Source organism: Salmo trutta, chromosome 34 (genome assembly GCF_901001165.1).
Source record: "Salmo trutta chromosome 34, fSalTru1.1, whole genome shotgun sequence".
In the NCBI taxonomy this organism is placed as follows: Eukaryota; Metazoa; Chordata; class Actinopteri; order Salmoniformes; family Salmonidae; genus Salmo; species Salmo trutta.
Genome location: NC_042990.1, coordinates 33,102,161 through 33,118,405, shown reverse-complemented (window position 1 = coordinate 33,118,405; position 16,245 = coordinate 33,102,161). Strand labels below are relative to the sequence as shown.

Sequence of the window (16,245 nt, the reverse complement as noted above, 5' to 3'; positions counted from 1 at the left end):
GCTATGGTTTATAATGCAGGGGGGGTCTCATGGTATTGGTGGGTTAATAAAGCTACGGTTTATAATGCAGGGGGGGGGGGGTCTCTAATGGTATTGTGGGTTAATAAAGCTACGGTTTATAATGCAGGGGGGGGTCTCTAATGGTATCGGTGGGTTAATAAAGCTACGGTTTATAATGCAGGGGGGGTCTCATGGTATTGGTGGGTTAATAAAGCTATGGTTTATAATGCAAGGGGGGGTCTCTAATGGTATTGGTGTGTTAATAAAGCTACGGTTTATAATGCAGGGGGGGGTCTCATGGTATTGGTGGGTTAATAAAGCTACGGTTTATAATGCAGGGGGGGGTCTCATGGTATTGGTGGGTTAATAAAGCTATGGTTTATAATGCAGGGGGGGTCTCTAATGGTATTGGTGGGTTAATAAAGCTACGGTTTATAATGCGGGGGGGTCTCATGGTATTGTGGGTTAATAAAGCTACGGTTTATAATGCAGGGGGGGTCTCTAATGGTATTGATGGGTTAATAAAGCTACGGTTTATAATGCAGGGGGGGGGTCTCATGGTATTGGTGGGTTAATAAAGCTACAGTTTATAATGCATGGGGGGGTCTCATGGTATTGGTGGGTTAATAAAGCTATGGTTTATAATGCAGGGGAGGGGGGTCTCTAATGTCTGTAAACCTCCAATTTCAGAATCCCCATTTTAACAAAGAGACAGAGAGACAGACAGAGAGAGAGAGAGAGAACCTTCTCCTTCTCTATGAGCGAGGGGATGAAGCTGCGTTTGTCCTGGGGCCTGTTGGTCACCGGATGGATCATGACCTCGTTGGTGAAGAAGTCCACTGACGGCTAAAAGAAAAACAGAGTTTATGAGAGCGAAAAGGAGAGAGACATATCAAAAGCTGTGGGAAGTTTAACAGACAGACTGAACTAGAATCATTGGACCACCAAAGGCTCAAGACAGGTAGCAGCTGATGACAACATGACTGACTGACAGCCTGGGATTTTTCTTTATTTTACAGTTCTGGTGTTAAAAGTTTAAAGATTTGTTTTTGCTCCTGACAATGTATATTTTTTAAACATTTGAGTTATTTTGCAAACGCTCTTATACAGAGCGACTTACAGTAGTGAGTGCATACATTTTCATATATGTTTGTACAGGTCCCCCGTGGGAATCGAACCCACAGCTCTAGTGTTGCAAGTGCCACACTCTACCAACAGACACACGGAACCAAGTGACTCATCTGTCGCTTGCTTTGCAGTGATCGGTTTAGTTTATATGCTTCTGTAATACCACTGGCATTAACACGAGACAGAGAGCTGAGCCATTACATCCATGACACCATCTAGGTTCCAGACACTACAGCAGTGCCTTCACAATTCAGTGTGTGTGTAACCCAATTAAAACCTCTCCAGCAAACCCTGCTTATTGCAGTACAGGACAACCCTCTCCTCTCCAGATGTGGGTTCAAATACTACTTAAATTCTTTAACAGACTGAGCATTTGCGCCAGTCTGCCTGCAGTGCCAGGTGGACGGGGTTTGCAGTTGTGGGACATTTCAACTGGTTCCATTGCAACAAGCAAGCTCATTCAATCACAGCTAAAGTACCTGAAATGTATTCAAATTGTATTTGAACCCATGTCTGCTTTTGACCGACTTGTTCCAAGTGGTGAAGAGAGCAGGGAGTGCAGACGAGGTTTGGGTTATGTTAGGAACGTAAGTGGTTAATGGACTGAGGTCTAGTTTGCCCTCTCTAATGGCGGGTATGCTGTAGTCATTATCTGCTCAGTCATTGAACAGAGCCACCAGCCGTCGACACGTCAAGTCAAAACTGGGTCATATTCCCTACACACCAAACAGGGGACGGACGAACTGAAACAGGGAGGGAATACTTAAAACTTTATCCAATAAGAAACGTTTGCCATTGCAAAACGTTTTGCTACGTTTTGCCCTGATGAATAAGACCTTGGTGCCGAGCAGACTTGAGAACAGTCATAACATGACCCGAGTCTTTACCTCGTACTCATTGAAGTTGACGTCGCCGAACTGGCCCTTCTGAAGGCGGTGCACCAGGTCCACCTGCTCGTCTGACAGACGGATGTCTGAGGCTGTCGTCTTGTCATGGACCGTACGCCTGGTGGAGATGGAGGGAGGGAGAGAGGGAGAGAGAGAAGCCAGGTGAGAAAACAGGTATACACATCCTCTTTTGTCACAGAAGTATACGAGAGAGAGAGCTCATCTTCATCCTCTCCTCCTCCTCATCTCACCAGTAGTCTGGGTTCTCCATCTTGTCCAGGAACTCATCCAGTTCATCTTTGTTCCTGATGGGCTTAAAGATCTTCTTCCCATCCAGGTTATAGCCGATGTGAGGATAGTCCTGGTACCACTCCATGGGAATGTTGCCCACCGTGTTACGAATGTCCTGGGAGAGAAAGGAGAGAGACAGAGAGAACCGTGTCAATAACCGTGTCAAAAAACACTTGAGGACGAAATGTTTGTCTTAGCATTAGACAAGCTTGCACAAGGGCTGTTACAGTCCTTCATATCACTTCTCATAGAACCCCTCTGGTCTAGTGGAATACGGAGTGGATAATTGTACTCTGGGAATAGAGTTTTTCTTTACCCTCATGAATAGACCCTCAGGCTGGACTGGCCTGCAAACACTCTCACCCTCATCATCCTTTTCCTCCATTCATCTATGAATGCTATTGGCTGGATGAGGCCTGGGACGGTAAGGTGGGTGGAGTACAGGGCCTGGCCTGGATGGTGGAGTACAGGGCCTGGCCTGGTGGGTGGAGTACAGGGCCTGGCCTGGATGGTGGAGTACAGGGCCTGGCCTGGTGGGTGGAGTACAGGGCCTGGCCTGGATGGTGGAGTACAGGGCCTGGCCTGGTGGGTGGAGTACAGGGCCTGGCCTGGATGGTGGAGTACAGGGCCTGGCCTGGTGGGTGGAGTACAGGGCCTGGCCTGGTGGGTGGAGTACAGGGCCTGGCCTGGATGGTGGAGTACAGGGCCTGGCCTGGATGGTGGAGTACAGGGCCTGGCCTGGATGGTGGAGTACGCTCTCACACACACGCTCTCTCTCACACACACACACACACACGCGCGCTCTCACACACACGCGCGCTCTCACACACACGCGCGCTCTCACACACACGCGCGCTCTCACACACACGCGCGCTCTCACACACACACACACGCGCGCTCTCACACACACACGCGCTCTCACACACACACGCGCTCTCACACACACACGCGCTCTCACACACACGCGCTCTCGCTCTCACACGCGCACACACACACGCGCACACACACGCGCACACACACACGCGCGCACACACACGCGCGCACACACACACGCGCACACACACACACACACGCGCGCGCACACACACGCACACGCGCACAGCTGAAAGCTCTCAGAAGTAGTGAGCCTCTCTTTAAAGTGGAGCCTGCACCTGTGAGTGATTTCAATAACACCCCTACCAGATCCAATTAGAAGGGAGTGGGCAGCGGTGGCATGCTTTTTCTCAAAGCCAGCTGGGGAGACCCTCCCACACACACTGTCCATCCTCAAAGCCCCCACTCAACACACACACACACAGAATGGGCATTGGCACCAACTCTAGCTCCAGGTGACCCTTGAGAGGTTGAGAAGGTTGTGTTGTTACGACTATAGCAACATGACAGTCAGGAAGCAGAAACAGAATAAATACTATTGTGATACTTCCTGTCTGGAAACACAATCTAACTTGCTGGTTGTTAATGGGTGACCTCTATAAAAGGTCACCCTGCCTTGCTGGCTGGCTGGCTATGTCCAGACCTCTAGAGAGCTATCACGCCGCCTCTGGAGACAGAACTACATGCTACTGCAAAAACAAAACATGTAGAATGGTTCCGTGTGGTGGTTTGCTAACTCTACGCCTAACCTTAGCCCTTCACCTAGCCTTGTCTCACACACACACAAAACTACACACACATTCTCCATATACACTGCTGCACTTCATATGGGCTCCCGAGTGGTGCAGCAGTCTAAAGTGCTGCATCTCAGTGCTAGAGGCGTCACTACAGACCCTGGTACGACTCCAGTCTGTATCACAACCGGCCGTGATGGTCAAGTCCAACCAACCCCAGTCCCCCTGGCCTGTGTCACTGTCACCAATGCCTCCCTGCTTCACTGGGGCCTGGAACAAAGAGAGAGTAACGGGGCCAACGACAGACAAAATGTTCCATTTGACGAGCTCCAGAATCACACAGACGACTTCTGGGCAAGAGAGAAAGTGTTTCTGTCCGAGGGATCGAGTTTCGCCAAAGAGTGGGCTCTCACCTCCTCCAATGCACCAAGAGAGGAAGCTAGCGAAGCAAATGAGATTCAACGAGATGGGTTAGATTCGTGATTTATGCATTATTGTTTCCAACGTGTTGCCAGAATGTTAACTCCTGTTTTCTTAATCTCAACTTTCAAACACAACCGTTTATTTTGTTTTACTATGGTAAGGATGACTCCAATACACTGATATAACACTACAGGGACAAAGAAAAGCAAACAGACTAGCAGGCCTACACGACAACCCAATAAGCTGGAAATAATACATTTTAAATAGACTTAGAACAAAATGATTTGATCCCGGGGTTGACAAGAGACACAAGGAGTTAGTACGCTAACAAACAACGAGAATCAACAAAAAAACAGAAGAACTGAGATTGCATACTCTACCATCACACAGTCATGTTGCCAAGAACTATTCTTATATTGACCGCCGAGGTTATTAGCTGGCTTTACTCAATGTTTTTTTTTTAGCACTTACAAAAGGCTGCCTGTTGTCGCCTGGCTGGCTGCTGTTAGGATGGGATTTCAGGACTGAGTGTCAGACTGTGCTGATGGGAGTAACTGTTGGACTGGTCACTGCTGTGGGCCTGAGAGGACTTTGACTGTCACAGCTGGACAGTGTGTGTGGTGTGTGCATGTATGTACAGTTGAAGTCGGAAGTTTACATACACTTAGCTTGGACTCTGGATAAGAGCGTCTGCTAAATGACTTAAATGTAAATGTAATGTAATGAGTCATTAAAACTCATTTTTTCAACCACTCCACAAATTTCTTGTTAACCTATAGTTTTGGCAAGTTGGTTAGGACATCTACTTTGTGTATGACACAAGGAATGTTTCCAACAATTGTTTAGAGATAGATTATTTCACTGTATCACAATTCCAGTGGGTCAGAAGCTTGCATACACTAAGTTGACTGTGCCTTGAAACAGCTTGGAAAACTCCAGAAAATTATGTCATGGCTTTAGAAGCTTCTGATAGGCTAATTGACATAATTTGAGTCAATTGGAGGTGTACCTGTGGATGTATTTCAAGGCCTACCTTCAAACTCAGTGCCTCTTTGCTTGACATCATGGGAAAATCAAAAGAAATCAGCCAAGACCTCAGAAAAAAAATGTAGACCTCCACAAGTCTGGTTCATCCTTGGGAGCAATTTCCAAACGCCTAAAGGTACCATGTTCATCTGTACAAACAATAGTATGCAAGTATAAACACCATGGGACAACACAGCCGTCATACCACTCAGGAAGGAGATGAGTTCTGTCTCCAAGTGATGAACGTACTTTGATGCAAAAAGTGCAAATCAATCCCAGAACAACAGCAAAGGACCTTGAAGATGCTGGAGAAAACAGGTACAAAAGTATCTATATCCACAGTAAAACGAGTCCTATATCGACATAACCTGAAAGGCCGCTCAGCAAGGAAGAAGCCACTGCTCCAAAACCGCCATAAAAAGCCAGACTACGGTTTGCAACCGCAAATGGGGACAAAGATCGCATGTTTTGGAGAAATGTCCTCTGGTCTGATGAAACAAAAATAGAACTATTTGGCCATAATGACCATTGTTATGTTTGGAGGAAAAAGGGGGAAGCTCGCAAGCCGAAGAACACCATCCCAACCGTGAAGCACGGGGGTGGCAGCATCTTGTTGTGGGGGTGCTTGCTGCAGGAGGGACTGGTGCACTTCACAAAATAGATGGCATCATGAGGAATTTAAAGTACGTGGATATATTGAAGCAACATCAAGACATCAGTCAGGAAGTTAAAGCTTGGGTGCAAATGGGTCTTCCAAATGGACAATGACCCCAAGCATACTTCCAAAGTTGCGGCAAAATGGCTTAAGGACAACAAAGTCAAGTTATTGGAGTGGCCATCACAAAGCCCTGACCTCAATCCCCAGAAAATTTGTGGGCAGAACTGAAAAAGCACGTGCGAGCAAGGATGCCTACAAACCTGACTCAGTTACACCAGCTCTGTCAGGAGGAATGGGCCAAAATTCACCCAACTTATTGTGGGAAGCTTGTGGAAGGCTACCCGAAACGTTTGACCCAAGTTAAACAATTTAAAGGCAATGCTACCAAATACTAATTGAGTGTATTTCACGTATTCACGTATGTATTTCAAGTGCAACTTCTGACCCACTGTGAATGTCATGAAAGAAATAAAAGCTGAAATAAATCACTCTACACTATTATTCTGACATTTCACATTCTTAAAATAAAGTGGTGATCCTAACTGACCTAAGACAGGGAATTGTTACTAGGATTAAATGCCAGGAATTGTGAAAAACTGAGTTTAAATGTATTTGGCTAAGGTGTATGTAAACTTCTGACTTCAACTGTATGTATGTATGTATGTATGTATGTGTGTATGTATGTATGTATGTATGTGTGTATGTATGTGTGTATGTATGTGTGTATGTGTGTATGTGTGTATGTATGTATGTATGTACACACACACACTACTTTCTAAACGTTTCACCCGATATGGATGACAGTTCGCACTTTACCTATTCATTGTATCATTTCAAATCCAAAGTGCTTGAGTATGGAGCCAAAACCACAAACGTGTCACTGTCCCAATACTGTTGGAACTCACTGTATTAAAACTTTACACATTTCCTCTCAGGTTGATTTATTCTTTACAATGTTTTAGCTAGTGTGTCACAGCCATCCCACCCAAACCAGTGTCTTAATGAGATGACAACATCAAACAGACACCTCAGCGTTCTCACAGATCTTACAATTGAGTGCAACTTGACACCCCTCGTTTTCAGTAAGACCTGCTCTTAAAGAGGTCCTTCTGACCCCCTTCATTTCCAGGGTGTATCCGTGTGTGTGTGTATGTGCGTGCGTTTGTGTGACCACCTCCCTCAAGACGGCGGCCACACCCTTTCTACCACAACACTGGGTAAGTCAACCAGCCTGATCACTGTACAATCATGACTATTATCAAGTCATCTATCATACGAGAACTGAGAATGTTTAGCCACCTCTTTCTGTAAAAACATGATGCCAACACTTCTCACAGGCCTATGGGGAGAGACACACAACATGAGGACGGGTGATGACAACTTGAAATAAGATAGGACCAACTGGCCAATCATAACTGAATCATGACTTCTATGGTACTTGGTTCAGCTCCCAGTAATGGTATAGGGTGCTTCCAGACAAACTGATGCATCCAAAACTCAGCTAAACTCAGCTAAACTGAGGAACGCAGCACTACCATCCAGCGGTGTCCTTGTTGTATGTGTTTTGTTCTGAAACTTGTCTCAGGAAGCAAAGGAAAATCATGAAGCAAACAAACATGCAAACCTGGGTTTAGAATAACAACGGTCAAGAACTTGAATGAGACAGCATTTCCAATGAGAAAAGCATTGTAGGCGTGCCATCATCCACAACGCTGATTATGCTGACCATGATGCCAGGCCGCCAGGGCTCATGGCTGACATGGTGGTACAAAGCCTGCCATAGTCAGGCCAACAGACGCCACTAGGTCCCAAAACCTCAACCGTCAAATAAAGAGAAAGAGAAAAAGAGAGAGAAATAAAGAGAAAGAGGGAAAGAGACTGAAAACAAAGAAAGAAGACAAAGAGGGAGAAATTAATGGTAATCATTCAATACACCGAGTCCCTTAATCAGTTCCCCCCAGCCTGCAGCTTTGGTTAGGGCCCCCAGCCTGCAGCTTTGGTTAGGGCCCCCAGCCTGCAGCTTTGGTTAGGGCCCCCAGCCTGCAGCTTTGGTTAGGGCCCCCAGCCTGCAGCTTTGGTTAGGGCCCCCAGCCTGCAGCTTTGGTTAGGGCCCCCAGCCTGCAGCTTTGTTTAGGGCCCCCAGCCTGCAGCTTTGGTTAGGGCCCCCAGCCTGCAGCTTTGGTTAGGGCCCCCAGCCTGCAGCTTTGGTTAGGGCCCCCAGCCTGCAGCTTTGGTTAGGGCCCCCAGCCTGCAGCTTTTGAGGGGTAAGCTGGTGCTCCTGTCAGAGAGCAGACCAGCTGCGGTTGGTGGAGGGAAATCCAGGTCTGTCTCTCTCCATAATGAAGGAGGGAGCGCGTCTCACATTTTCCGCTCCTTTGTGGAGCTGACCTCTTCTTCCTCATAGTGGCTGAAATTCCTTGGCTGCAGGAATAACAGGAGGATTGCAGCATGGAATGTGGGTAAGAGCATGACTTCATCCTTCATTACAAATAGAAAGATATGCCCTTAGGTGCCTTGACCATCAAAAAATACCTAAGATAATTTATCTTCCCTCACTGTTGAATGTTATCCCAGTGATGACATAGTCTAACGCAGTCAGTGTGCATTTGAAGGTCATTGATTGATAGTGGTCTACAGATCAACACAAATGTGGACACAGAGGATGGCCAAAAAGCAACTGAAAGTGAAAGCTGGAAGGCAAAGTAAAATCACTACAGTCCACCAATATTGGAATAGCCTAATATGACCCGTTTCAGGAAGCTAGGCGTATGTCGCATGTCACTACTTCACAGGAGAGGCATTAGATTATTTTTTTTTATCAAAATGGCAGAAATGCCTTCTGGAACATGCACACTTTGATGTGCCTTAATAAAAAATTTAAAAAAACTTGTATTCCATCTGTAAATACAAATAAAATTGTTAAATTACGAGCCTAGATGGTTTAGCCACAGAAAAAGACTGGAACCTAGCCATGATTGAGAGAATGGCTGGGCTGGAAATGCCGGGAGAGGAGTTAGTGTAACCGATGTGAAATGGCTAGTTAGTTAGCGTGGTGAGCGCTAATAGCGTTTCAATCAGTGACGTCACTCGCGCCGAGACCTGAAGTGGTTGTTCCCCTTGCGTTGCAAGGGCCGCGGCTTTTGTGGCGCGATGGGTAACGATGCTTCGTGGTTGTCAGTTGTTGATGTGTGCAGAGGGTCCCTGGTTCGAGCCCAGGTTGGGGCGAAGAGAAGGACGGAACCTACACTGTTACATTAGGATTAGTCTGCCATGTAGCATGCTTCTGTCTATCATGTGAGCTGCTCAGTACGTGTTGATAGTCCATTCTACTTCAGCATTTTTTAAAGATATAATGTTAGCCATTGCGAACTACTAAAGTTAAGCTACTTTTCGCAAAAACATTGATGCTCTGAATTTAGCAGGTGCTATCAACAGATCAGTTGGAAAAAGTTGTGATGGGCTACTTTCTGCATACCCCACGGTCAGTGTGAACTGGAGGGACTTGACAACACTGACCCAACAAGATGCAGCTACAAAAAAAGCGGTGTTAAATGGTTCCAGTCTGTCGTGCAGCATTCATCCATGAAAACGGGTAAGAGTCCAGCTTCATTTTCAGATAGTATAAGTTTCTAATTTTGTCAGAAAGTTGTTTTCATGGCAAGTTAAAACGTACTGTTAGCTAGCTAGTGAAAGTTAGCTTTCTGGCTTGCTAGCTAAGGTTACATGTATGATCTATGTTGTACTATTATTTGAATCAGACAGCTATTTGCATTGCTAGTTATAGCCTAATGTTCGCTAGATAACATTGAACGTAGGTGCTTATTTTTAGATAGCTGTAGTACGAATCTGCAGGTATGGCAATGTTTGTATTGGTAGTAGTCGGAGTTGGGATTATTCCGGTTCATTGTTTAGCTAGATAGCTACATGTCTAAACAAGAGACTCCATTTCACCAGACGATTACATGACCCATCAAGTTAGCGAGGTGTGTCTGGAGGTGATTACAGCCATCTATTGTATTTCATGAACGTCTAGAGACAATAGTGACCCATCCACTTAGCTAGATGTGGCTAGGTGTTGTCTAGAGACAATAGTGACCCATCCATTTAGCTAGATGTGGCTAGGGGTTGTCTAGAGACAATAGTGACCCATCCACTTAGCTAGATGTGGCTAGGGGTTGATTATAGCATTTATTGACCCATCAATTTAAAAACAAGTGTCTGGGTAAACATCATCTAATAATTATAAAACATTTTTTATCTGGACACGTTCTGTTTTTGATATTGCTACCATCAGTGGTGTAAAGTACTTAAGTAAAAATACTTTCAAGTACCACTTAAGTAGTCTTTTGGGGTATCTGTACTTAACTATTTATATATTTTTGACTACTTTTACTTCACAACATTCCTTAAGAAAATATTTTACTTTTTACTCCATATACTTTCCTTGACACCCAAAAGTACTCGTTAAATTTTAAAAGCTTAGCAAATTCACGCACGTATCAATCAACCATCCCTGGTCATCTCTACTGCCTCCGATCTGGCGGGCTCACTAAACACATGCTTCGTTCGTAAATTACGTCTGAGTGTTGGAGTGTGTCAAATCAAAAGTCCCTGTCTTTCCGTAAACTAAAATATGGTTTTCTTAATATAAAAGGAATTTGAAATGATTTACACTAACTTTTGATACATAAGTATATTTTAAACCAAATACTTTGACTTTTACTCAAGCAGTATTTTACTGGGTGACTTTTCCTTGAGTCATTTTCTATTAAGGCATCTTTACTTTTACTCAAGTATGACAGTTGGGTACTTTTTCCACTACTGGCTACTATATGCAAGTAAACATTTCACTGTACCGTTCACACCTTCTGAATCCTGTGCATGTGACAAATACATTTATATTTTATTTGATATAGTGTGAGTTTACCAGAGACGGTAATGTGAACAACCACATGACCTGCACCAAAGTCCGATTAGGATATAGGCCAAGGACCAGTGTATTTTTACCTGGAGTTTTTCCTTATTATAGACTACTACTTTTACCACTTTCTTGAAACCTTTGGTTGTTTACTAGACTATTCACTTTGTTTAGCACATGGCCTCACATGTGAATCCTTAAAGAGCTGGGTGAGGTTTAAGAGGGTGTGAACTACACGGACTGGGTGTAGACAAAGAGCGCTTTAGTAGGTATACCAAAACATTCAAGAGGGCAATAATTACTTTCCCATTGTTCCTCACCTGCAGTATATGATTTATAGCTCAGAGTCTCTATTTTTCTCCAATGTAGAAAATCTTATTTCAAATGTTGCTACATAGGACCGAATCCAGAAGGTGGGTCACAAATAGAAAGGTGGGCACATAGAGCTACCATTTTATAAAGGGGTGTGGATGGATTTTTTTAGAAAAATATGAGAAATGGGGCATCTGAACAAACAGAATACAAAGTATGAGGACCAACATGATGGGACAATTTATATAACAGTACCCAGGCTTCCTCCCAGTCTGTCTAGCTGATAAACAAGAACACATTTGGTTTGTGTCCCTTTTTCCTGTTGGTCTAAAACAAAAATATAAAATGCAACATGAAACAATTTCAACTATGTTACTGAGTTACAGTTCATATAAGGAAATCAATCAATTGAAATAAATTCATTAGGCCCTAATCTATGGATTTCACATGACTGGGCAGGGGTGCAGTCATGGGTGGGCATATGCCCACCCACTGGGGAGCCAGGCACAGCCAATCAGAATGGGTTTCCCCCACAAAAGGGCTTTATTACAGACATGAAACTGAGGAGTATTTCTCAGCTGTCTGGGGGACTGGTCTCAGACAATCCTGCAGGTGAAGAAGCCAGACATGGAGGTCCTGGGCTGGCCTGCTTACATGTGGTCTGCGGTTGAGAGGCTGGTTGGACGTACTGCCAAATTCTCTAAAACGTCGTTGGAGGCGGCTTATGGTAGAGAAATGAACATTCAATTGCACATTTTAGAGTGGCCTTTTATTGTCCCTAGCACAAGGTGCAGCTGTGTAATGACCATGATGTTTAAATCAGCTTCTTGATATGTCACACCTGTCAGGTGGATGGATCATCTTGGCAAAGGAGAAATGCTCACTAACAGGGATGGAAACAAATGTTTGCACAGAATTTGAGAGAAATAAGCTGTTTGTGAGTATGAAACATTTCTGGGATCTTTTATTTCAGCTCATGAAACATGGGACCAACACTTTACATGTTGCGTTTATATTGTTGTTCAGTATAGAGTAACACTAGAGAATCAAATCACATTTTATTGGTCACCGAATACAACAGGTGTAGACTAACATGAAATGCTTACTTACATGCCCCTTCCCAATAACGCAGAGTTAAAAAGTCAATCATATTTGCTAAGGAGAGTGGGTGTGGGGTGATTGATTTAGGATTTACAGTAGAGGAGATGTGTGTGTCTGATTTAGACACTAGAGAAGCAGAGTGTGTGTGTCTGATTTAGACACTAGAGAAGCAGAGTGTGTCTGATTTAGACACTAGAGAAGCAGAGTGTGTGTGTCTGTGTCTGATTTAGACACTACAGAAGCAGAGTGTGTGTGTGTGTGTGTGTGTGTGTGTCTGATTTAGACACTAGAGAAGTAGTGTGTGTGTGTGTCTGATTTAGACACTAGAGAAGCAGAGTGTGTGTGTGTGTGTGTGTGTGTGTGAGATTTAGACACTAGAGAAGCAGAGTGTGTGTGTGTGTGTGTGTGATTATGACACTAGAGAAGCAGAGTGTGTGTGTGTGTGTGTGTGATTTAGACACTAGAGAAGCAGAGTGTGTGTGTGTGTGTGTGTGTGTGATTTAGACACTAGAGAAGCAGTGTGTGTGTGTGTGTGTGTGATTTAGACACTAGAGAAGCAGAGTGAGTGTGTGTGTGTGTGTGTGTGTGTGTGTGTGTGTGTGTGTGTGTGTGTGAGATTTAGATTACACCAGCGGACGAGGAGACTTTTCTGTGCATTCTTGACTAAATCCCAGTGTTCCTTTCCTCTAGTCAGACAGAAATGACATCACTAATGTACCCATTATTCCACTAGGCAGAGGGAGAAAAAAAAAACTCCATATTGCTCACTCACAACCACTTATTTAAATGGACTATAACCTGAGTCTGTCTAGACAGAGGGGGGAAGCAGACTGGCTCATTGCTACCAAATGCATCAAAGCGCTCCAATGAGCCTCTCTCTTCACGCCTACTAGTGCTTTCCACAGAGTGAGCACGGCTCCAAGCCAGAGTGAAGCTGAAGAGCCCTTCGAAAAACCAAAACAGCTATAGCAACTTTTACATACAATTTAAGTTTTTACTGAGTTACAGTTCATATAAGGTAATCCGTCAATTGAAATAAATTCATTAGGACCTAATCTATGGATTTTACATGACAGAGAATACAGATATGCATCTGTTGGTCACAGTTAGCTTTTTCCTTTTTTTAATTAGAGGTGTGGATCAGAAAACCAGTCAGTATCTGGTGTGACCATCATTTGCGTCATGCAGCGCAACACATCTCCTTCGCATAGAGTTGATCAGGCTGTTTATTTTGACTTGTAGAATGTTGTCCCACTCTTCAATGGCTGTGTGAAGTTGCTGGATATTGGCGGGAAATGGGACACGCAGTCGATCCAAAGCATGCCAAACACGCTCAATGGGTGACATGTCTGGTGAGTATGCAGGCCATTGAAGAACTGGGACATTTTTCAGCTTTCAGGAATTGTGTACAGATCCTTGCGACATGGGGCAGTGCATTATCATGCTGAAACATGAGGTGATGGCGACAGATGAATGGCACAAAAATGGGCCAGGATCTCATCACGGTACCTGAAATTGCCATCAATAAAATGCAATTGTGTTAATTTCCTGTAGCTTATGCCTGCCCATACCATAACCCCACCTCCACCATGGGGCCCATACCATAACCACACCTCCACCATAACCCCACCTCCACCATGGGGCCCATACCATAACCCCACCTCCACCAAGGGGCACTCTGTTCACAACGTTGACATCAGAAAACCACTCACCCACACAACGCCATACACGTGGTCTGCGGTTACGAGTCTGGTTGGACGCACTGCCAAATTCTCTAAAACAACGTTGGAGGCAGCTTGTGGAAAATAAATGAACATTCAATGCTCTGGCAACAGCTCTGGTGGACATTCCTGCAGTCTGCATGCCAATTGCACGTTCCCTCAAAACTTTAGACCGCTGTGGCATTCTGTTGTGTGACATTTACATTTTTACATTTTAGTCATTTAGCAGACGCCCTTATCCAGAGCGACTTACAGTAGTGAATGCATACATTTCATTTCATTTCATACATTATTTTTCTGTGCTGGCCCCCCGTGGGAATCAAACCCACAACCCTGGTGTTGCAAACACCATGCTCTACCAACTGAGCTACAGGGAAGGCTAAACTGCACATTTTAGAGTGGCCTTTTATTGTCCCCAGCACTGTGTAATGATCATGATGTTGAATCAGCTTCTTGATATGCCACACCTGTCAGGTGGATGGATTATCTTGGCAAAGGAGAAATGCTCACTAACAGGGATGTAAACAAATTTGTGCACAACATTTTAGAGAAATAAGCTTTTTGTGCATATGTACATTTTCTGGGATCTTTTATTTCAGCTCATGAAAACATGGGACTAACACTACACATGTTGCGTTTCTATTGTTGTTCAGTATAGTTTATAGTGTTGTTCAGTATAGTTTATAGTGTTATCACAATCAAAAGCATCAACCTTCTGGCTAGTAGAGCATTAGAGGATATACAGACTAGTAGACCGACATGATTATCTCTTCTATCGTGTAAACAATTACATGTAACTGTATTGATCCTTCGGGGGAAATTAAGTGGTCAGTGGTGCCATCCTGAATTTGATGTCAGAGGGGGTCATGACCTTTAGGCTCTCATTTATCTCTGCGATAGTAAGACACTCTACACACACGTACATTGTAATATTGTTGTATGGTGGTATTATACATTTTGTATTGTAGTTATGTAGTGGTGTAATACATGTTATATGTACTGTTTTCTTTTTGTTTTGTGTGTAATTTAAGTGCCTTCATGTGTTAGGGCCCCAGGAAGAGTAACTTCTGCCTTGGCCGCAGATAATGGGGAACCCTAATATATACAAAAATACTAGCCTTATTACTTTCACCCTCTCTGGTTCTCTCTCTGCGATGGAAAGACACTTGCTTATCACTCGTCTGAAAGAAGGAATGACAATCTAAGGTCACAGGGATGGCTGATGTCTCAGTCCAGTCAGTCCTTCCTCCAATCCACTGTGTGTCATAGGGAATGAATCAGCCCCGTACCCAATGACTCAGTGGAACCAGCAAATCATCAACACATGTATGTGACTGTCCGTTAGAAATATCTCAGTCTGAAGATTCATTCAACATTACTGTTCAGTCTAGCTCGGGTTGCACAAGTCTGGCTACAGGTTTCCTGATTTCACACTTATTCCCCCCTGATTCCAGGAATCCTAAGGCCAGGATTTCATGAAAATCTTGTAATTTTGGAATAAATGTTGAACTCTACCTCTAGCCTACATACTATGTCTAGTGAAGAACGAAGGTCTATGTCCATCAATGAGACGGAGGTCAGAGGGATAGTGTTTCTGTCTGCAACAGAGCCACATCACTAGACAGAATAAAATTCCCTTTACCGTATGACCCGAAACCAACAAACCTCTTTAGCTACCCTCCCCTCCCCTCCCTCCCTCCCCTCCCTCCCTCCCTCCCTCTCTAGCCAGGCTGCTGTCACTTGGGACCACTAGTCTGGAAGTTGTTTTTGGACCAGGAGCCACATTCCTGGAACACGTGCAGCATTCCCAGCTCTCCGGCAAGGCTAAATCCTGGAAGCTGAATTTTTTGTTGTTGAGAATTCTCAAAAATAGCTTCCCTAAAAATAAAGTGACTGGACTGTAGGTAACTGAGAAACTGGTGAACAAACTCTGGCTGGAGACAATAGTTCCCGCTTGACATCACTTCTTCCCAACAACTCACCCAAGTAAAGTCCATTTCTCCTTTTGGATCCTGTAGGCTGTAGCCGGACTTGCTGAGTATAGCAGAGTAGAGAAGCCTGGATTTTAGACGAGTGGCTCTGCATATGAGAGATGCTTCTGCTGGTCCCTGGAGAAAAGTCTAAGGATTCTCCCGGGGGTGTCCCATCCCCTCCCATCTCTCCACCCCTTCGC

General features: G+C 44.5%; 1 protein-coding gene across 2 annotated transcripts in view; it reads right to left on the bottom strand.

Annotated features, from left to right (window-relative positions):
* The window catches only part of LOC115174051 (ribosome biogenesis protein bop1), a 90,936-nt gene that overhangs the window by 25,359 nt on the left and 49,332 nt on the right, over window positions 1-16,245 (bottom strand). For both annotated transcript variants that reach the window (XM_029732681.1, XM_029732680.1), the window contains exons 4-6: window positions 2,267-2,421; window positions 2,016-2,133; window positions 745-846 (exon numbers count right to left, since the gene is read on the bottom strand). In XM_029732681.1, coding sequence (XP_029588541.1) covers window positions 745-846; window positions 2,016-2,133; window positions 2,267-2,421 — 375 coding nt within the window. The remainder of the gene's footprint in view (window positions 1-744; window positions 847-2,015; window positions 2,134-2,266; window positions 2,422-16,245) is intronic.